Source organism: Salarias fasciatus, chromosome 12, assembly GCF_902148845.1.
Source record: "Salarias fasciatus chromosome 12, fSalaFa1.1, whole genome shotgun sequence".
Lineage (NCBI taxonomy): Eukaryota > Metazoa > Chordata > Actinopteri > Blenniiformes > Blenniidae > Salarias > Salarias fasciatus.
The window spans coordinates 21,955,123-21,977,044 of record NC_043756.1 but is presented as its reverse complement, the minus strand read 5'-3'; the positions used below and the strand labels follow the sequence as shown (position 1 = coordinate 21,977,044).

Below are 21,922 nucleotides of genomic sequence, written 5' to 3'. Positions count from 1 at the left end.
CTGACAACTAATAATTTAAAGCGATGAAATAAGATACGACACGAAACTGACGAATTTCCAGTGCAAGTGTTTGGATTGTGGAAGAAAACCAGAACAGCCAGAATGTGACTGAATACGAGTTCTGTATGTTTTTACACTAAGCATCATCCCATACCATGCAGGACAAATGCAAATCATTTAATTTTCTTATATAAGCTGTACATGATGTAATAGTACACAATTCTCCTTTATACCACTGATAATAGTTCAGTCACAGCAAACTCAGAACTGAACTCCGTTTAAGATTCAATTTAATGTAACTGATTCATCAAATAGGTGAAAACAATTCATAGCACTGTCCACATGTTATTAAAGGACGTGCAGTGATAATTTGAGTGGGGTGGGACTTGCAGGGGATTACAAAAATGAGAAAATGAAAACACTTTACAGATTCTGTTGCTGTGTTCTCGATTGTGAAAGTAATTCTTTCTTAAAAAGAACTGCATTTGATAATAATCTGAGGAGGATGAAATTGCTAGTTTTCCTCAGCAAATTATACTTTGACCTAATATTATTTTAGCCACATGTTGTCATTTATTTTTTAATATTTATGATATTCTATTCTTTCCTTTTTATTTTAATGCTATTAATCATGGAATTCTAGTATTCTGTAGAAAAACGCACATACTAGTAATTTCTTCTCATCTGGGAAGTTTTTTGGTTACAAAATATAACAATATCTAAATAAAGTTATGAGGCCAGGATTGGTGATTTTTCTGGTGGAGAAAAGTTAAACAGCGCCCTCACCTGTGTGACCTCTTTCCTCAAGTTGACGATGCGGAACCAATGTCCGAGGCGAGGGAAGTCCTCCAGCTCGGCACTGCGCTCCTCTAAGGCCACTTTGCACTTACAGGACAGCTGGCGGCTGAAGTATTTCACCAACTTCCCCTGAGAAACAAAGAGGCCAGAGATGAGGGAAAGCCTGCTCCGATGGGAGGTGCTGATCTCTCCTGATCCTGGAGGTCTGCATGGATTCACACTCCAGGCTGTTGTCAGGATTTCTGATCATCTCTGAGCTTTTCCACTGCAACCAGATGCAGTTTTCAGCAGCCATGCAATATTCAGCAGAACACCTGTTCTTGAGAGAAACACGTTAGCAAATGACGGCGAGAAGCAGGAACTAAACGGCCAGACGAACTCATTGGAGCTGCAGAAAGCGGTTCTGCACAGCTGTGTAGTGGTAAGCACTTCTGCCTCACTGTGAGAAATCCCCTGGTTTCAATCCAGGCTTCGGTGCAGAGTTAGCATGATCCCCCTGTGCATGTGTGGTCTTTCTCTAGGCACTGGTTTTAGGTTAACAGCTGATTCCAAAAAAGCCATCCTTTCAACTTAAAGCCCTCCAGTGTTTCAGACACTGAGACTCATCCCACAATAATTCACAATAATTAATGCTAAATCAGTGCAACTCTACTCTCACATTGTACGGATCTGTCATTGCAATTTTATGTCTATTAATGGTATGATCACAATTGGCTGCAAGACATCAGAATACGTCAACTGAAAAAATAGCTCTGGTGTTTCGACCAAATTAACCTTAGAGACTGCCGACAAGTAAGAAGCTTTTATTTAAACTGGGTGTCTAGCTTGAGGACAACAGTCAAATCACACCAAAAGAAAAAACATTTTTTAACAGAGTGCTGACTTTACGGTTCAGAAAAGCCTCACATTTGTCCAGAAATCCTTCACTGATAATACAGTAACTGCGACCCGCCTGCTATGGAGAAGAGGAACTCAGAGGTCCCCAGCCTTTGTGTCCCTGAAGTTCCCACGGATCACTCTGCCAACAGCCTCTGTCATCTCTGACTTGCCAAAGCATTGCAGTGAAGCAAAACACTGGAAGACAAATTCACTCTCACTCTATTTTTTTCAGCTCTGCTCTAGATTGTATAAAGCATGATTATCCCTGTTTGATATGTGTAAATCTAGAGCGGGTGTCTCAAACTCATGTTACGGAAAGGTTCACATGCATCACAGTTTAAACTCAAATGGGCCAGTAAACAGTAGCATTTTAATCTCCAAATAAATACTGTAACTACAACTCCAAATCTCTATTTGTTTTAGTGCAGCAAAGTACTCCAATATTGCAACACATCATAAACCTGTAATATGAATTAAAGAACATAATTTTCAACAATATTAGGTCTCAGTTCACCATGTGCTTTATAACTTACAGATCATAGTGGATTTTTAAAAGCATAGAACATGTGGTCACATCATGCAGTTTGACCCAAAAAATGTATTAAGCCAGTTCTATTATGGTCATAAAACATTCTCAAATTCTCAAAATAACCCATAATGTACACACATTTTTACATATGTGTAATAATCCTGAGCACCTGAACTGACTCACCATAATACAGATGGAATGTATAACAACTTTTTGATATTCTTATATGTCGTGTTATAAAAGAGAGGGCTGAAAAGGCTTGCAATGAACACACATACAAATACATTTTTATGCATGATTACTAAAGCTAAAAATATCTCTTCAGTAAAATTTTTGACACTGAGATAAGAGTAATAAATTGAGTATGTGGCTCTTCACTCAACAGCTCACCGTAAACAACTTTTTCTTATTTTATCACATCACACAATACTGTATTGTATGCAAGCACTTAAATACATAACAAACCACTGCTGCATTAGTCCCATAAACTCACACATCAATGGAGAAACAGACCAGGAATCATATCAGGATGTGAGGCCAACTCAATTTACCACCTAAGCCACAGTCCACAGTGTAAGTACAACTGACTAATTATCATTATTTTATATTTGAATATAATATCAGGAGTCTTCACTTGCATTGTCCTTTTTCTTCACAGTTAAGACAATCTGCAGCCAGTCTGTTCACTGATAATGTCGACATTTTCCCCAATCTAATCAGCAACTGGACTTTTGGTAAAAAAAGCACAAAAGAGACTCACATCATGAGGTTAAAGGGAGAGCACCAGTACATATTCCAACACTCATCAGTCCATCATTCATTTCTAATTCTTCCTGAGCAATATCATCCACAACGCCCATATGACACTCAAAATTATTCAAGCAGATAGCTGGATACTGTATATCCTGAACATGTCACGATCACATATATTAAGACAATAATAAGTCCAGCTTTCCAGATTTCTGACCAAACAAGAACCAAAGACACTAGTTCATGTTAAATGTTTTAGAGAGCTGCAGGTGAATCAAGCCACTCCCCTTCTGCTGTTCATCCCAAACTTTCTTCATCCTCAGTTCCCTCCACTGCACACCTGCTGTCAATCAAGCCAATCAAGCTCACTAGAAAGACTCCAGTAGTCACACTTGTTGTCATATAGAAACCCAGACCTTGTGACCTGACCACTCTTTACCCTGTCATTTTGACATTTTTGATCGACGAAGGGTTTCCTTCCATTAAATTTGTTAATAATTTTACTAAATTGTCTCTGAGACAGCTCAGAAGTTGCAGTTGCTGCATTATGGGTCCCTTTCAGTTTTTATAAAACATAACGTTGCACCTGAGCTGAAATCTTCCTGAACACCTGAGGACTGCTGACACACACATCATTTAAATTAGACCCAGACCATTCCATTAAATTGTAGATTTAACTTATTTCCTTCTTTTATTAAACCTTTTACTTTATTCATTCTCCTCTGCATGCCTTTCTTAATCACCTTCTTTGAATGTATTTATTCATAAAGGCTCATGTCTGAATGGCGCTAAATAAATAAACTCGCCGGATGTCTTTGGACTTCAGATGTTGGAGTACTTCAAGAAAACATACAGCAACAAAGGAAGAACATGCAAGCTCCACAAATTGCTTAACCAGTGATCCTGAAAAAAACTTGCTGAAAACAATAACTATTCTACGTTATATCTGTTTTACTTCGTATTTAGTCCCACTTAAAGCAGATTTATTCCAGAAACATGCTCTTCACCAGACAGGCAGTAAACCAGGGCAATTAAGTCTTTTACAAAACACACAACTCGACTGCAAATGGGAAATAATAATTAGTCATGCTTTTGAAGGAAATGTTAAGAAAACAACTGTGATCCACATGTTAAATCAAACAACGCTTTGTTTTGTCTCGGCACAACTGTACTCAAGTGTCTCATCTCTACAAGCAAGACATACAAATATCTTTGTTACTAAGCAGGTTTGTGCGGGAACAGTGGGTCTGATTGAAAGCGATGGTAAAACAAGGAGCACAGTGAGTGACGTGATGCTGAAAGACTTCAGGATGATGCATGTGGATGGGCCTGATTCCAAGAGTACACCTACAAAATGACTGCGAGAAATTAGACAGCGTTGGCCTACATCAGCGCATACCAAAGTAGAAACCAGTGGAGGAGGGACCGGCAAGTCACCTCTGAATGCAGAAAACCCTACAGCAGCAGCTGCCCACGGCCGCTAACACTCTGCCGGATAAGGCGACTGCTCCATCCACACCTACGGAGAAGCACACACTCACCCCGGCCGAGTGTGTGGATGTCTTGCAGCAAATAACACCGCGAAGACTCGCACTGTGTCGACTAAGAATATTCCACTCACTTTATCTGTGCGCGGATTAATGACATGCATATATCTGCCTGACATAAATAGAATAACAGCTCAGACTTTTAATCATCAAAACATTTGTATCCTTACTAAGAAAAGAATCATGGGCATCTTTCAGATGCAGCAAGTGTCCCACAGTACCTTGAAATATGTTAATCGATGATTGTTGTCGTCCACAAGTCAAGGGGTTTCTTATCACTCTCTCTCACTCTCAAAATCACTCTCTAATCATCAAAATTCAAATGATATTTACACATATTACAATTTTCTTAACAAACAGACATGATGATGATGTTCAAACAGTAATAAAATACACAATGTGGAGAAAGACTGTTTAGATATTCACTTAAAAAATAAAAAATAAAACGTTTTAAAGAGTTGGTAAGCTAATCAATCAATTAACCTTTTATTTATAGGTTTGAAAGTGCTTTATATATCAAAACCAGACTCCCCTCCGCAGACCTATGTTCAAATAATCTATATCTGAATTATCTTTCATGACAAAGTTGTTTGATTGTCTAAATAAAAGGTTCATTGCTTGTTTGTAAGCAGTCTATAACAGCCACCTGAAACACAATTTATTGATAAACGACATCTAACTATCAGGGAAGTACTAGTTTATCTGGTAATGACAAGTTGACCAGTTCGTTCAGCCTGGCTTGTTAAGAACAAGACAAGTTGGCACATGCAACTATGCACTAAGTGCTTTAAAAGTCTTTTTTAAAAATGAGTGGTATAGCTATTTAAAAAATAGACTGAGCAGATTTGGCAATGAAAGCTAAAAGCCCACATGGACATACTGAACTGCAGGTGCACGAGCATAAGCTGCTGGGGCTAGCAGGCTAACAAAAGCAAGCCACGAGCTGAAAATGATCCCACTTTATTATCTTCACCTTCTGTCTCCGTCGCTGCGCAGACTGTTAGGACAGGCACAACACTTCTGCTAAAGCTGGAAGTATTTCCAAACAAGCAAGTTAAAAGTATCAGTGTTATCCAAGTAGAAGAACACCCTGAAACCACGCAGATCAACAATGCTGAAACAATTTTTTTTTTTTTTTCGGATCAGTGATCGACCTGCAGGATGAGCCTCACCTGCGCCAAATAAACAGGTAAGGAGGCCACAGCGCCACAAAGTGGTTTCTAGTAGAAACGACTTCAACATTTATATTAGAATCGTGGTGTAGGTGGTAGCTTAAATATGTTCATATTACTCAAATATTGGTCCTAATAAAATAAAGAAAAATGAGCTAAATGATGCTGAAAATCAAGCATTTTATTATTGTTTTTATTTTCTTTCTTTTTTCCGTGAAGGCCTAGACTGAGATTACTGTTCACTGAGAAAAGATAAGAATGAACTTTGTGTGTGGTTTAGAGAAAAGCTCCAACATATTAAGGGAGTCAAATTGAGTCCAGAAAGAACATCTTAATATGAACAAAATTTAAAAGAAAGTTTTTAGATCTGATCCAGGTGAAGCTCATATAGCAATTAGCAGGTCATTAGCTACAAGCTGAATATTCTCCAAGCTTTTCAGACCCACAGTTTACGGAAAAATGTATCTGGCCACACCTGTTCATTACTGAATTCATGTGTTGCAACACAGGCATACAATCAAGCACACACAAAGACATTTCCAAGAATGCTATACTTCCATCTTTGTCGCACCAGTTTGGGGAAAGTCTTCTTCTATTTTTAGAAGTTACCACAACATCCTTGTTGTGTAATTTATTATTGATAGGAACATGTTTGTGTAATAAACATGTGAGACTTCTTATTTCGGCCAATGGGGAGCCAAAACCAATCAAATGGGACCAATAGTGCAGTTAAACCTCTTCAGCTCTACATCCGTACAGCCTCATTATTTACTCTGTCACCTTCCCTGACATCAACCAAATTCTGACCATCGCAACTAAACCAGCATTTTAGCTATTAATTAAGGCAGGCTCTTAAATTTGATGACTCTAAAGTCTGTCATGGAGAACGTTTTCAGACACAAGCTAACCCGACCTCTTGACTAGGGTTATCTGTTAATCCAGATAAACGAGAACACTTAATGAATCTGCAGCAGACTGTCACTGTCTCACCAGCTGCATCTGATCTGTCAGGCTAAAAGTCCTGGGCTGTGTTCAAAACCGCATACTGTCTACTACATCCTTACATACTCATACTATCCATCCTGCATCCTGCTTACTCAGTCCATCAAACAGTATGCGAAGCGTTTACACTACAGCATACTACATAATAACCCACAATGCATTGCACTTCTTCCATGAGCAGAAATCGATCTGCTAAAGCTGATTTCACTTTAGCTCTAAACTCGTCAAATGTATAACTTCATCGAGATTTTTTTTAAAATTAGGCGGCAAAGTGGTGGTTTAGAGCCCGAGTGTGTCGTTTATTTGACCGAATACCAGCCGTTTATGATTTTGTTCGGACGAATTCGGCGAAATTCAAGCCAGCCGCAGTGAGCAACGCACTTCCGGTTATTTTCACCAAAATAAACCACCCCTTTCCCTTTCTCATGCAAAAAAGCCTCAGTGATACATCTGTGCTTTTACTTTGAAAACAAGAAGGCAATCTTTCAGCAATATATGTCGCTTAACATCGCCGTTTGGACCGGTGTCCCGTTAACGGACCACTTATGATGCCAATTATGATGCTTTACCGACGGAGAGTTTTTTCGGCTCTTCAACAAAGATCGGCTCGCCGTCTTCGGTACATCATGGTCGCTTTCAGCATGGACTTGTTCTCAGATGTAAGGGGTTTTTTTTTGTTTTTTTTTGTTTTGTTTTTTTTTATTACTATTTTTAATCATTGTCAATCCAATCAGAAATCTCGTAACATAACATACCTACGAGCACAAACAATGGAGGGAAGATTAAATCTCGAACCATACTCGGCTTGCTAAATGTACATCATGAAGAAACAGTCATTGTGAACTGAATAAAGTTTATTCAAATGTCCGTTGCGTTGCATCTTGGGCAATTTCAGTATGAGTAGTGAACACACGATGTATACTCAACATTTCTGGCGAATGCAGTATGCATCCGGGAACTTCTCGCATACTCAAAATCGCATACTGCCAGTGTAAACACACTGCATACTCAATAAGTTAGTATGAGTAGTAGGTAAGTATGTGGTTTCGAACACAGCCCTGGACTTTATTCATTATGAATGTCTAGAACTGCAATGAATATTCTTCCTGTAGAAAAAGGGAACAACCAATCAGTTAAACCTCTCAAATTTAGACTTCTAAGGTGTAAAATAAAGTGTAGAGGTAAAAACTGGTCCATATATGTAAGTGGTCTGTCTGTTTTTTTTGTTTGTTTGTTTGTTTGTTTTTTACCATAACCTGTAATGAAAATGCGGAGTTGAGGCCATCTGCCTCACTACAGGGGGCAGTGCTGAGTGAACAGGGTTTTCTTTATTCACCTTTAAACACTACCGTTTTTATGTGTTCAGACTTCTGTGAATAAGTGTGAAAAAAAATCCTTTCACTCAAATAGTGTATTAAAAAAAGAGATCAGGTAATAAAATAGTAAAATGACCCTCTCGCAATCTGAAGGCTTGTATCACAAAAGTATTGAATTAAAAAAAACTCTCCATAAATAAACTAAAATTGCCATTTTCAGTCAACCCAGAATAAAATGGTACCATGATATGTATGTATGTAACATATATAACATCAGAACATTATTTTGTGAAACACAACTTTAATTCTTATTTTACCTTCCTCGCAACTCTTACAGAATTACAGCACTGATCACAGCAAGCTTTAAAAATAGACTAGAAACTGTCTGATCTCTGGTTCACCCAAAAAAGTAGAAATATTTACGCTGTGTAATCTACAGAAGCAATTTCAATACTTTAACCCCTGAAGAAAGAGTAGAATAGATGGATCACTCAGCCGAAACTGGATTTGGACATGAGTAATGGGACAAAACTCAACATTAGCAAGTTGCCAGCATAAATTTAGATGTTCCACAATACTTGAAAAAAACAAAAAAAAAAAACAAATTGAATTGATTAGTTTAGTTGTCTTGACTCAAAACAGACACAGTTATGCTCACAACCATCACAACAAAACTCCTGAATTCATGATTAGGTTTAATCTACATGGTTCAATAGACGGCTGGAGCTTATTAGCCAGATATTTCCCTCAGGTGTTGCTGGAAGCAGAGAACTAAACTAAAAATAGCATCAATATTGGATTCAAAAACGCAGCATGGACAGAAACACAACTCTAAATGGAAAAGAGTGATAATAGCATGTTTGCTAATAGGAAAACTTCTGTCCCCCTTGAAGACGGGGGTGATGTGAGCACGTAAATAAACTAGAAGAGTTCAGTTCAGTTACAATCCTGTATTCAACCTGATGAGATAATTTTAGTGTCTAAATCTATTATTGTAACTGTAACACCCCCCCCCCCCCCCCCCCCCCCCCCCCCCCCCCCCCCCCGCGGCGGCTGCAAGCTTACCTTACACTAGCGTTACATTAGCGTTGACTAAAATATATATATATAAGTATGTGTGGAATTGATTTACACAGAGCTGTAGGAATATGTGGAAAAATCTATTTTAAAAGGCGTTAAATTTAAATTGTTTGTTGAGAGACTCCTCCCTCGCCCGGAAGCAGCTTCTTCGCAGTCAAACAACAATGATGGCAGACAGCAAGCAGAACAGAATATCAGATTTTTTCACAGGCAATCCTTCCAAAAAAATCAAAATTGAATGTTCCTGAGGATGACAAAGGTAAAAACAACAACATTGTGGCAGCTGACACTGAAGTCACGTCAGCTAGCAGCTTAGCACAACCCGCCGCTGGCTGTTCCATATGTTCGTTGCCTGCTGTTGGTTTGCAGGACTTGTGTTCCGCAAACCAACAGCAAGCAACCAACAGATTGGTGTTATTCTAATCTATCCTTACTATCTGCCATGTCAGAGGGGGTGAGTTTTGGAGTTTAGACCCACCTGATTGTTTTTTTGCATCTTCAGCACCATGGACAGCGCTTAAAATGGCTGTGAAAGTGATTGTGTTCTTATCTGTTCTTGTCATGTGGTGAATTGCTGCCGACCTCCTCGTGGAGAAAAAATGTAATACAATGTGAATTTGTTAGAACTTCTTTATGTTTATTTGTGTGTATCATATGGCTTCCAGCCAGTAGCCTGAGTGGCGATGCGCTATGCAGCAGGGAAAAAAATGCAATGACATCACTCCTTCATTCATTCAGCTGCCAGCCCCCTCTACTTCAAACACCTTCCCGCGTGCCTGGACTATAACATCAAATATGTACGAAGCTCTATCCTAGCTGTTGTTGAAATAATTTTCCAACAATCCTCAAAAAACTTTGCAGTATATCAAGTCACATTCACCCAAACACCAACAGAGATAAGCTAAAATGCGAGCTGCTCAAGTCGTCCACTGCAAGCAATATGGAGACCTGAATCTCGCTCAAGGACACGTTGTCGTATGTATCGACCGGGGGAGATGAAGTCTATGAACCTACTCTACTAACTGAGCCACGGCCTCCTGCTCTACTGGCTCAATGAAGTGGTGATGTGTCAAAAATGGACGACGCGGCTCTTATAGCCGACTCTTTAAGTCAACGAGCTGAGTAACTTCCATGAACGGTCCACTACACGATATGCAGCGTCTGTGTGTGTGTGTATGTGTGTACACAGTGAGCAGGAGGGGCGGCGGCAGGTTTACCGATGACAACGTACAGGTGAAACATAGACTTCCTGGGCGATAACATTCAAAAAGTTCTCACACTTTATAATTTGAAGTTTATAATGTGGCATACAGAGGCTCATGAGTCTGTTCCATTTTGGGTATATTAAGACATATAACAATATAGTGTAAGATATTTTTAGTTTCACTAATTCTTTCTGCATTATTTTTGGCTAAATGTTCATTTTATTGACAAAAACATCAGACGAGTCGCCTGGAAGATGAAAGAGTTGAGTCAAATTGTGAGAACCGGGTCTGTGACAAGAGTCAAAACTCCCATCACTACAGCAGAGGGTTGTAGCTGAGGAGACATATTTATAGATGTCAGTGTAAATCAATCACCAAGCTAAATAAGGTCAATATTGGACATAGATGTGTTCTTGAGTGAAGACAGTGGCAATACACTACTTTTTTGTTAGTCCCTCAGACAGACTTTGCCAGCGGGGCATTCAGCCTTTCACATACTCTTTGAGTGTGGCTTTTAGTTCAAAAAAAAAAAAAAAAAGTATAAATCCTTGCGGCTTTAGACATAATCAGACAACTCTCATCACATTTGAACATTTGACCTAGTTTGCTTCAAGCATAAACACTTTATCCTTGTGAACTCTGGTAATTGAACTGTTCCTCATAGCCTTTTATCATCTCAATTGAAAACACCACATTTCTGCTTTTGAAGCAAAAAATAGCATCTGCAACATTACTGCTCTTAGAAGACAGTGTAAAGCCAATAAATGCTTGGTTCAGCTCTTGTATCTGAATATGAATGAAGTACACTTGTTTTGACCTGCATTCATTTCTATTATACTAAATACATAATTGGATCACGTGACACACTATCACATGGCTCCATGAAACCCTCCAAAAAAAAAAAAAGGATGCTCATTATGTGCATTGATCACTCCTGTGTATCCAAGGGAAACCACCAACAATGTGTAATCATAATAATGGAAACCAGTCTGACACCTCATCCAGATAGTAGTATAGGCTGCTGCTATTCTTAGCAAAGCTTTCAGATGAAACAAGGTCAACGCTCAACACTGCTAACAGATTGTGGTACAGTCTGTATTTTAGGTTCGTTATGACGAGGATGTGGTAGAAAAATCTTCACTGTATCAGAGGGTCCATCACTTGGGTATAATATATTTGATATTTTACTGATTTTAACAAACTTACTAAGAATTCTTAAAAACTTAAGATGATATCAAGCCCTGTTCACAGGACAGTGGTGCAACTCTCTGGAAACGGCTCCCACAGAGGAACTTTTTGTCCATGCTCTCCTGGGACTTTGTAGCTCCACAGTTCAGAGTTCCCTTGCCTCACAGCGAGCACAGTGTGGGTTCCTCTCACAGTCCCAAAGCATGCATGTGGTTAAATGGTTTGTCTGTGTCTGCTCTGACGGACTGCTGAAAGTGTAACCTGCTTTCACCCAGAGCAAGCTCCAATAACATGAAGACAACCACAAGTCCGACAAAGTGACGACAAGAACACCATTCACAGGAGCACATCCTCATATTCAATAATGTTTATGTTTGTTTTTATGTTTATCTCTTTAATATGCCAATTTTTTCTTTTCAGTATTTTTAATATTTTGTTTCATATTCATTTAATAATCAAAATGGCAAATAAGAAGAATAAATGATTTCATCCTGGCGCAGAAGCGTTTGCAGAGGTCTGTACATGTTCTTGGATATCTCTAAAATCTGTTTTTACAAGGGACTTGTCTTCTAAATTTAACAACGGCAGAATCGAAGCCCACAACAATACATGGCTTCCAAAATATAGCACTCTGGCCTGAATTCACATTGGTTTTTCTGCTATTTAGTGCAGTAGTCCACACACTCAAATACACAAACTGGTCAGATCAAAGCATCGCAGCTCAAACACAATAACTTTCCTTGATTTTTTTTGCTCTTTTAATCATATAGCTTAATCATAAAAAGCACTACAGGCTAGTCAAATTAACTGATTCCATTTATATGACTCATTATTGAAGCAATTTCACAGTCTCATTTATATAGCTATCATGCATAATGCTCACATACCACTGGGACCATCTTGGTTCAGTGTCTTGCTTAAAGGCACTCTGACAAATGAACTAGCAGGGTAAGAGATTGAACCGAGAGATAGATATTGGGATTGGAGGACAATCCGCTCCACCACCTGAGCCACAGCTGACTCATGAAAGCACTGAAGCAAAGCACTACCAGGAATGTATCCTGACGTTCTAAAACAAAGGCTGTCGACTCTTTCCCGCTCAGACCTGCTTCAAGGATTAACAGGACTGTGAAAGGAGACTTTTATAAACTTCATGACAAGTTTCCAATCATGCTGCTTTCACTGAACATGTCTCAGCAGGTTCCCATGGGCACTACCATTTAAAGATTTAAGATGTGTGCCCCAGATCTAAATCACCATGAGCATGTTTTATGCTTTTACACTGAAAGGTTAAAAGACTCGCTGCTTAGATCCAATAATATAACTTCAATCCAATGAAAATGGCAGCAAACTGTTGTCATTTGTTGCATTTCAGTAAAGTCTCAACAAAGTTTGATATGAATTCCAGAAACACAACATCAGATTGAAGTTATACTATATAATTCTTCTGCTCATGCTCGATTAAATGTACAAAAACGTTTGCCACCAGAGCGTCATGACTGCCTGTCCATTTTCTCCTGGGTATTTTTACTGTGGAGTTAGACGTAAAAGCAATCCAACTGCGAGCGTCAGTGTACTCACCATTAATGTATAAAGCCTGTTGTTCTCTACATAAATGTTTGTGGTTTTATCACCAAAACAACCAGGCCAACCCCGTGACCTGGCGTCTTGACTTCTTAAGTTCTCAATTTTACTTCTGTTTCCGAGAGTAACACATTTTCACAAAAAAAGCATAGTGAATGAGATATTCTGCCCATTTTCCTTCAATAACTTTGAAGATCGGTCAGTTCTGTAATGATATTGTGTTTGTGACAATACTGAGAAGCGCATGATAATTAGTATATGTATATACTGAAGAATATGGGCAAAAATATTAATTTCTCTATTTTCAGGAATTTAATGAATATCAGAGCCATACTGCCAGGATACTCATAAACTGATTAACTTTGCTAACCAAGGCATCTGAATTGCCAAAGAAATGAAAAGAGTTCATAAGAGAGATGACATGTGACTTTACGTCTACTTTTTATAACTCTGTGCAGGGAAATAAAGTGTGCTTTAAGCTGTGTGAAATTAAACTTAAGACGTCAATACAAGTTCATTGGTTTGGTTGTTTTAATTTGAAATGTGTTGTTGAAAGTATTAAAAGGATGATTTTGTCACCTCCCTTTTCGTCCAGCTTTTTAAGTTTAAGTTTAGTAAAAAAAAATTTCGCATATAATTTCTATTCACACTGGCTTGCTTGCATACATGTAGGTGCGTCAAAAAAATGAATATCATTGAAGTTTTGTTCCAGTTATTTCTACACTCGACACATTTTCCACACTCATAACATTAATTAAAAGGTTTTGACTATTTTTTTTTACATTTTGATTGTGAAAATAGGGCTTCTGGTGAAAAAATCTAATCTTATGATATACTCTAATATTTCTACTCACTGCATTCTTAAATTTCATGACTTCTCTTGTAGAATTATAAACAATGAAACCTCGATAGATGTGTAGTAAATATAAGATATTATTGAGTTTAATAAGTGCAAAATTGCATTTTCACTATACTGAAGTTTTTGTGGCTGCATCTGCAAGTGTGAACAATTTACCACTGATGATAAATTTGGGGAGTTCAAAGTGTTTTTTTGTTTCATATTCGAAAGTAACTTACGTGCCAAAACTTTCAGCTTTCATTATTTTGTAATGTTTGTTTCAATTCAATCTTGATGTTTCTGTGTGTCTGCTTGCCACAACAGTGAATATGGCTGCAATTAATCAATTTAATGTAACATTTAAGGTAAGTATGTGTGTACCTGCATGTTCAGTCATTCCATCATACAAACTGGTCCAGTCATGTGACAAAGGTCAGGTCAGGTCAGGTCATGTTAGGACTGTTTGAAGGAATACAAGTCAAAACATTAAAATCTGAATTTTTGTGAAGTTACACAGCTCTCCGCATTGTGTTTTCACATTATTCACAGGGTTCCTCCATACCTGGACAATCCAGTACATCAGACTACACACACACACACACACACACACACACACACACACACACACACACACAGCGAGGCTGTTTTACACTGATAATACATTTCAGGTTAATTATTAACCTCAAGTCCTGGCTGTTGGAGTGAGGGAGGTAATCCAAACGCCCAGAGGTAAAAAGCGCACAGGCAGACCATGCAAACTGCACACAGAAAGACACAAAAGAACCAGGTAGATTTCTACCATGCTGCCCTGCTGGCTGGCAAAATTGTTTTGATCAACAAGAAAACCCAAACTGTTTTAGATGGTGTGTTTTCTTTTCTCGTCCAAACTATTCCAACTCAAACTTGTGCCCTCGTTGAAAAATGCTACTTAAGAGTCTTGACTTTTTTGGTGTGTCTAAACTAAAACAAATAACAAATTGGTAACCAAGTGTGTTAATACATTACACATTTCATAATTTAAAAGTAAAATCAGGTTTTACTTTTAGAAAATGCAGTTTGCTGCAAAAAAGTGGAGTAGAACTGGAAACTGTCTCACTCCAGAATGAGATTTAATATGTACAGTAAGTTTCATCAACTTTACTTCATTCTATTTGCTCATTACTGAAGTGGCAAGATCAAATGAAAATGTGTCATCTCTGTGACACTATACTATCATTATTATTTAAAAAAAAAGTTAAAAAAAAAAACAGCTTCTAATGTGCCGCCTCAATGTGCAGATTGCTGAAACTCTTTCATCAACACCTCTGCAGTTGATGCTGAGGGGTTGAATGAGTTGAAAATGGTAAATTGTCTGTAAAGTGGGCCAGTTTTTAACCTGAGAAAGACAACGTTTCCAATTTTAGCTCCAAAGAAGGACTGGTTTTGGAAAGCGAGCACAGAAAGTTCTTTTTTTTTTAATGCCTGGCTTTGATTAAACACAGAGTTAAGACGCTTGTTGTCTTCTCCTTGGGCTATTAAATTATTTTCATACTGTCCACAGAACAGTGTGCAGTAGAAATGGGCTGTCTGAAAGATGATGGCCGTGTGTGGCAGGGGATATGGAGGGAAACTGGAGCACACGGAGGGAAACTGGAGCACGTGGAGAGAAACACACACATGCACAGGTAGAAGGTGCAAACTGCACACAGGAAGGCCTGGCCCAGACTCAAACCCATGACCTTTGCACCTTGATCCAAGAATAACAAACAACAGACTTTCCACAGAGTTCTATTAAGTGTTGCTCACACCAATCTGCACATCACTAACGGGAAATACGCACCTGTACTACTTTTCATCGTTCTTAGATGAAATTTCTGTCCTTTCATCCAGTTCAGACATACATACGCAACATGTTTGAGACTTTTTAAGGGGGTTTCACAATAAGCACTCAGATCTCAATTATACCCTCACTAGGAAGGAGAAGTGTGTTGATGGTGCACACACACACTCACAGATACTCAGTGGTGATATTATAGGGACCTTATCACACTTAATGGTGTTTGTTTAAATCTCCTGAGACATCAGCATGAGATTCTTACAGGCCCTAAGCGCTGTGCTCAGTCCGCAGGGCTGGAATAGTGAGTTTTCAGTGACCTTATCGCACTTTATGGCATTTTTATGTCCTGTAACAGCTTGACACTGGTTAAAGAGAGGAGGAGGAAGAAGAGCAGGGACGGGTTTTATTTATTTTTTCCGACAGGTTTTATGTGGTCTCAAAGCGGACAGAGGGATATCTTCCAGGAAAGAAAAAAAAAAAAAAACATACAACATATGATGGCTCTTATGCAACGCAATTTGCGGGAACACCCTACGGGCCAATTAACGGATAACGATATTTTGGAGCAATCTCAGTAATCTGCGCGCCCCTTGCGTAACGCCGGGCCCGGGATTGCGCCGCCGGAGCAGATGCGCAGGCTGTGGCACATCGGTAATGGATTGTAAACACGGGGCTGCCGACAGGCCTCGGCTGCCTCAGATCCCATCCTGACGGAGAAGAAGAGCCACCTTCTCTCCCCGCCACCTGCAGAATGCGCAAGTCTCCAGCAGCCCACTGCAGCCCCGTGGCCTCTCTGATTTATTGCACTGCACAAAACCCCCCCAAAAAAACCACACAGCAGCGCGCCTTTAAACACCAACATCTTTTTTTTTTTTCTTTGCACGTTTCATGGCTGCAAAATGTATGCTTTAAACCAGGGCAATTTGTAAAAAAAAAAAAGAAAAGATAAAAGCCTGCACAGTGGCCTAGAAATAAACAGCAGCCCCTGTTAATGTAGGTGAGAGATGTACATCCTGCTTACCTCCAGCGTGCGGATCTCTTTTTGTGTCAAGTCGTTGGATGTGGCACATTTGGTCCGTAAACCCTCCAAACTAGAAATGCTTATGTCTATCATATTTTGCACCAACTCGCACTGCTGCAAGGCTTTCTGCAAACTAAGATGCTGCTCCTCGCTTTTGGTCATCTCCTCGTTCATAGTTTTGCGAGCAGTGGACGTTATTTTTTTCCCTTTGCACTTAAAAAAAAAAAAGAAAAAAATGAAACACACTTATTAAAAAAAAAAAAAAAAGAAAAGGTAAAATAGAATGGGGAGGGGAAAAAAATGTTAATTCAGAAAAGAAACGTGGAGAAGCCCACGGAGCGGAGCGACCCGCAGAGCGCCATGAAACCGAGGTGTTGGACGTTCAGAGACGCGCTTTGCGCCGCGACAGAGCCGACTCCATTGCAACGACAGTCCTCCGAGTTCCTCCCGGTTCATCCAGGTGCTCCCGCAGGCTAATTCAAGCACGAGGAGAAGACATCGAGCGGGACCTCGCGCTTTGCCTCAGCATCCATTGGGTGCCCCCTTCGTTTCAGATGGAGGAAAAGGGAAGAAGAAGAAAAAAAAACAGAAAAAAAAAAGATAGAGAGAAGCTGTTCAGCGCATCCTAAGCAGATGGATCAGGGGAAAGCCTGATGGGGGTGGGTGGGTTTCTTCTTCACCCCCCCTTCTGTTTAAAGGTGCTGATGTGTGGATCGGATGCAGGTACTCCCTGTCTCCCTTGGCAGCAGCTGCATCCCGGTTCGCTCCCACCACACCGACATGTTTCCTGTCAATCAAACCCACAGCAACAGCAGCGCAGCGCACGGCACCGCCGAGAGGGGCCGCTCTCGCGAGATTACAGCGCCACTGCTTCAATCCCAGGCATGGGAGGGGGGGGGGGGGGGGGGGGGGGTCACTTTATTTTTACCTTTCCACCAAGAGGGATCATCACAGTTCACATACACACCTGCACCTAAATCAAATTATGGTGAGATTAGGCTGTGCATGTTCTAATCTAAAAAGAAGCACTTGATCTGGCTGAAAGGTGTTTAAAGTATTCTTAAAGTTTGCATGAATAATCTTAGAAAATCCAGTTTCATAACTGTAACCGAATTCACAAATTTATATAGACTTGTCAGATTTTCCTCAGCATGCCTATTTATGCCTAAAATAATCTGATATTCAACAATATAAACATAATATTCAAATCTGTGAAGTGAAATAATGATAGAAGTCAGAGCTGGCTCAACCCACTGGGCTGCCAGGCAAGATTTTATGTGGCCTTTAAAAAAGAAATGCAATTGTTGTTTTGTTTTTTTTTGTCTTTCTCTGATAACATGTGACTCAGATGACATACTCTAATGCATGAATGACTACATTAAAAAGGGTGAATGGTATTTTGATTGACTGTTCGTAAACAGCTGGTCTGATCTCTCAGATTTTGTCTTTGAGTGGACAAACAATTACTAAACATCCTGCAATAAAGAAACTGCCAAAACTATGAATGTGCGTGAAATGACTGAACATTTCTTAGTAAAGTATAAGTAATGTAGGTATAATGGTAATATGAAGAATTCAAAGAGAAAACAGTGCATTATGAGTGGTTCTTCGTGATGCACACATACTCTGAATTAAATCTGACTGAAATACAACACGACAGCAGTGACAGAAAAATCACTGTTTTCTTTTTTAACTAACTTTCTGAAAGTGATTTATTTTCACCAAAGATCTGACCATGTATTCACTCTCTATTGTTTCCCATATGCAAGAAATCTGAGTCATGACTGAGTGATTCTGGGAACTCATCACTGCATCATGATCTCACTGGAGTTTTACAAAGAGTATCCTTCAATACGTTTCTCTAGTCTTGATCCACAGTATTTTTAAACTAGACTCTCACCTGGTTGGTTTGAATTAAAACCTCTGTAGTATGGATTCCATTTAAAGCTATTGTTTGCATGTTCAGGATTTTTCAACACTGGAAACCAAACATTAAATAAGATCCAAACCTTAGTTATATCTTGAGTGAAAATTAATGCTCTCATTTGGAGATTAAATGCAGAGGGTATAATTGTTTGCTGACAGTATTAGTTTGCATTCTCAACAGCTGTCTTGTGGGCATTTACATATTCTACCTTGTGCATGCATGGATTTCCCCAGGTACTCCTCTTTTCTGCTCTCAGTTGAAAAAAAAAAAAAAGAAAGAAATGTGAGAGTAACTGTTCACCTTATTTTGTCTTGATGGAGTAGCAGTCTGTCCAGGGTGTACCCAGATTTCATCCAAGGTGCTCCAATACCTGCCAAACCTGGACCCCTTCTGGACCTTGGTTTACAAGACAGATGGAAGTATGAGATGACTAGTAGACTATAAAGAGCATGATGCAGTGAGTTTGGAATTGGGGAAAGGTTTTAAAATAGACTATTCACTTGACTTTAATGAGTGAAGTGAACAAAATAGTGATCAAAACAATTTAATCTCAAGAGAAGGCCCTTATTTCTTTATGTTCAAGAAAAGTTTGATCTACTTTTACATTTTCCTCAGAATAAATTTACAATTTATTATTGACTGCAGTATCATTCACAGCAAGTCACCTGAAAAACTAATTACAAGCACATGGCAGTGTGCTCTAAGTGTAGAAGCTTAAATGCACGCATGTATTTGTAATTTCGTTTTTATGGATTGGAGTGGCGTTTTCTTTCTTTTTTTTACCCCTACCTGCTCAATATTTTCATACAGAGGGTAGCGCTACCTTGACCCCGCCCATCGAAGCCGGTGAACACATCCCATTGGTTGTACGCGCTGACGTCAGACGTACGTTTGGTCACAGAGCGCGGCAAACAGCCGTCAACAGCAGAAGGAAGAACTTTTATTTCTTCAAGTATTCACCTCTGATTAAACACACGATTAACCGGGCACATGGCGTCCACGAGTAAAGCGCAGCTCCAGACCCGCAATCTCCCCTGGTGAGCGGAAAGCCGTCTTTTTAACACGGTTTACAGCGTTATCGGTAGTTAGTCAGCTAGCAGGCTACCAGAGTCAAGCTAGCATGTGTCTGGTCGTGACTCTAACATAGTTTACTAGCCATGCTTGATTGCTCACTTATCTGTAAACACTATTTATAATATTTTGACCCGCCTACAGGTCGATATATGTTAAAACATAAGTCTGTACACCATTATTGTGGTGCTATTTTACCCAGCTAGCTCAGGAAAAGCTGCATTAAATATCTTTGACTCGGTTAGAAAACAGTGACAGTGTAATTATTATTGTCAAGCTTGGCAATAACTGTATTTTTCTTTGTATTTTAGGGTTGAAAAGTACAGACCACAGTCGCTCGATGATCTGATCTCGCATAAAGATATCCTGAGCACCAGTAAGTATGCAGAATGTCAGGATAAATGTTCAAAATCATTCTCACCAGTTCAGCTGCGACGCATCACATTCAGGGCGCTTACTTGAACAATTTATATTTTTTTGTACATTTTCTGAGCAACCACAGTGCGCTATGTCTGTCTTCTCTACAACAACCAAAGACACAACGCAAAGAAAACTAAATGACAAACAAACCAGCAGGGATGAGATTTTACCCCTTGAAATGTTAGTTTTATCCATAAACTTCACCACTAAACTGATATAAATTCTTTATTTCTGCTAGCTTTCTAAAGTGTGGTTATTTTCAGTTTGAATTTTGGTAAATTAGGAGGACATATCTACATAATCCTGTACCTTCCTGTTTAGTGATAGTGTGCTTTTGTGGGTAATCTGTTACTTAATGATATTAATATGTGACTGGCAATTCCCAGTTTCTTTGTCCATTAAGAAATGAGACTTTTGCCACTTTGCAGTGGTTCCTGAACCAAAATATCAATATTCGTGTAACGGCAAATGTCCAAGCAGTCAGATAATTAGGTGCAAATAAACATGTTATAAATAAATGTAATTATTACTTCTGAAAGCACATCCGTCTCATAGAGTCACTTTATTTTGTGCATCATGCCAGAGCAGCTGAAAAATAACTGGAAATAAGAATAAAAACAACAAGGAAAGATTATTAAAGCAAAAACAAGATTGAAAAATGAACGCATCAGGAGAAATCAAGCATTAGACGAGTGATTATGTTACTGAAAGGCAGCAGCAAACACAGAAGTCTTTAACCTTGGTAGTTAATCCTGTACATTTAAACAGAAGCGTGATTTTTTTTTCTGCTGCTGATCTCTTCAGTCCAAAGGTTCATCAGCGAGGACAAACTTCCCCATCTGCTGTTCTACGGCCCCCCGGGAACAGGGAAGACCTCCACCATCCTGGCCTGTGCCCGACAGCTGTACAAGGAGAAAGAGTTCAACTCCATGGTGTTGGAGGTACGCAGGACGAGTTTGTGTTACTGGGATTTAAAGGTGTTAGAATTGTGGATCAATCTAATTCTGTTTTGCAGCTGAACGCCTCGGACGACCGAGGTATCGACGTGGTTCGAGGCCCCGTCCTGAGTTTTGCCAGCACCAGGACCATCTTCAAGTACGGCTGCAGTTTTGAGGCCCAGCACCGTCATTGTAGCGTGACAGGGACTGACACGCCGTGTGTTTACTGTGTCCTCCAGGAAGGGCTTCAAGTTGGTGATACTGGACGAGGCTGATGCCATGACCCAGGATGCCCAGAATGCATTGCGGCGAGGTGAGCCATCTGTTCGCGCGGGTGTCGCCCACTGTGAGCCACACGGCTCGCTGAGCAGCCAGACAGTTTGGCTGCTGGGAAATCACAGCCCGCTTAGAAACCTTAAGGTTCTTTAAAAAAAAAAAAAGAAAAGAAAAACGCTGAAAATATTGAGATGAACTGAAGAATATGGAGCATCTGCTGCATTTATGGCTAATTGTGGAGTGTACGTTTCAGTCTGTGCAGTATTTCTACTTGTAAACAGAGGAATGAATTTTGAATTTCAGCCCAACACACTGGGGTTTATCTCATGCTCGTTCCATTCCGCTCTCTCATCCCAGTCATCGAGAAGTTCACAGAAAACACTCGCTTCTGCCTGATCTGTAACTACCTGTCCAAGATCATCCCGGCTCTGCAGTCCCGCTGCACCAGGTTCCGCTTCGGCCCGCTGTCCCCGGACCAGATGATCCCCCGGCTGGAGCACGTCATCCAGCAGGAGAGGTGGCCAAAAGTCGCAGATTTTTATCTCGTCTGACGTAGTTCTCCAGC

General features: G+C 39.7%; 2 protein-coding genes across 3 annotated transcripts in view; one reads left to right on the top strand and one right to left on the bottom strand.

Annotated features, from left to right (window-relative positions):
- Positions 1-16,959, bottom strand: part of LOC115397632 (kinase suppressor of Ras 2-like) — a 125,785-nt gene extending 108,826 nt beyond the window's left edge. For both annotated transcript variants that reach the window (XM_030104051.1, XM_030104050.1), the window contains exons 1-2: positions 16,726-16,959; positions 787-927 (exon numbers count right to left, since the gene is read on the bottom strand). In XM_030104051.1, the coding sequence (XP_029959911.1) occupies positions 787-927; positions 16,726-16,899 (315 nt within the window). In that variant the 5' untranslated portion in view covers positions 16,900-16,959. The remainder of the gene's footprint in view (positions 1-786; positions 928-16,725) is intronic.
- Positions 16,960-19,548: 2,589 nt separating this feature from the next.
- LOC115397798 (replication factor C subunit 5-like) lies at positions 19,549-21,908 on the top strand. The gene is made up of 6 exons (XM_030104259.1): positions 19,549-19,689; positions 20,035-20,099; positions 20,948-21,084; positions 21,159-21,238; positions 21,321-21,394; positions 21,715-21,908. Exons 1-6 carry the CDS (start codon positions 19,643-19,645, stop codon positions 21,906-21,908), a joined length of 597 nt encoding a protein of 198 aa, XP_029960119.1. The 5' UTR covers positions 19,549-19,642.
- The last annotated feature ends 14 nt before the right edge of the window (positions 21,909-21,922 follow it).

What these genes read in the sequence shown, in the direction of transcription:
- LOC115397798 (XM_030104259.1), top strand. Translation starts at nt 19,643, where the DNA reads ATGGCGTCCACGAGTAAAGCGCAGCTCCAGACCCGCAATCTCCCCTG. An exon ending in TAAAGATATCCTGAGCACCA is followed by an intron (nt 20,100 to 20,947) that starts GTAAGTATGCAG and finishes TGATCTCTTCAG; the next exon opens with TCCAAAGGTTCATCAGCGAG. An exon ending in AGCACCAGGACCATCTTCAA is followed by an intron (nt 21,239 to 21,320) that starts GTACGGCTGCAG and finishes TGTGTCCTCCAG; the next exon opens with GAAGGGCTTCAAGTTGGTGA.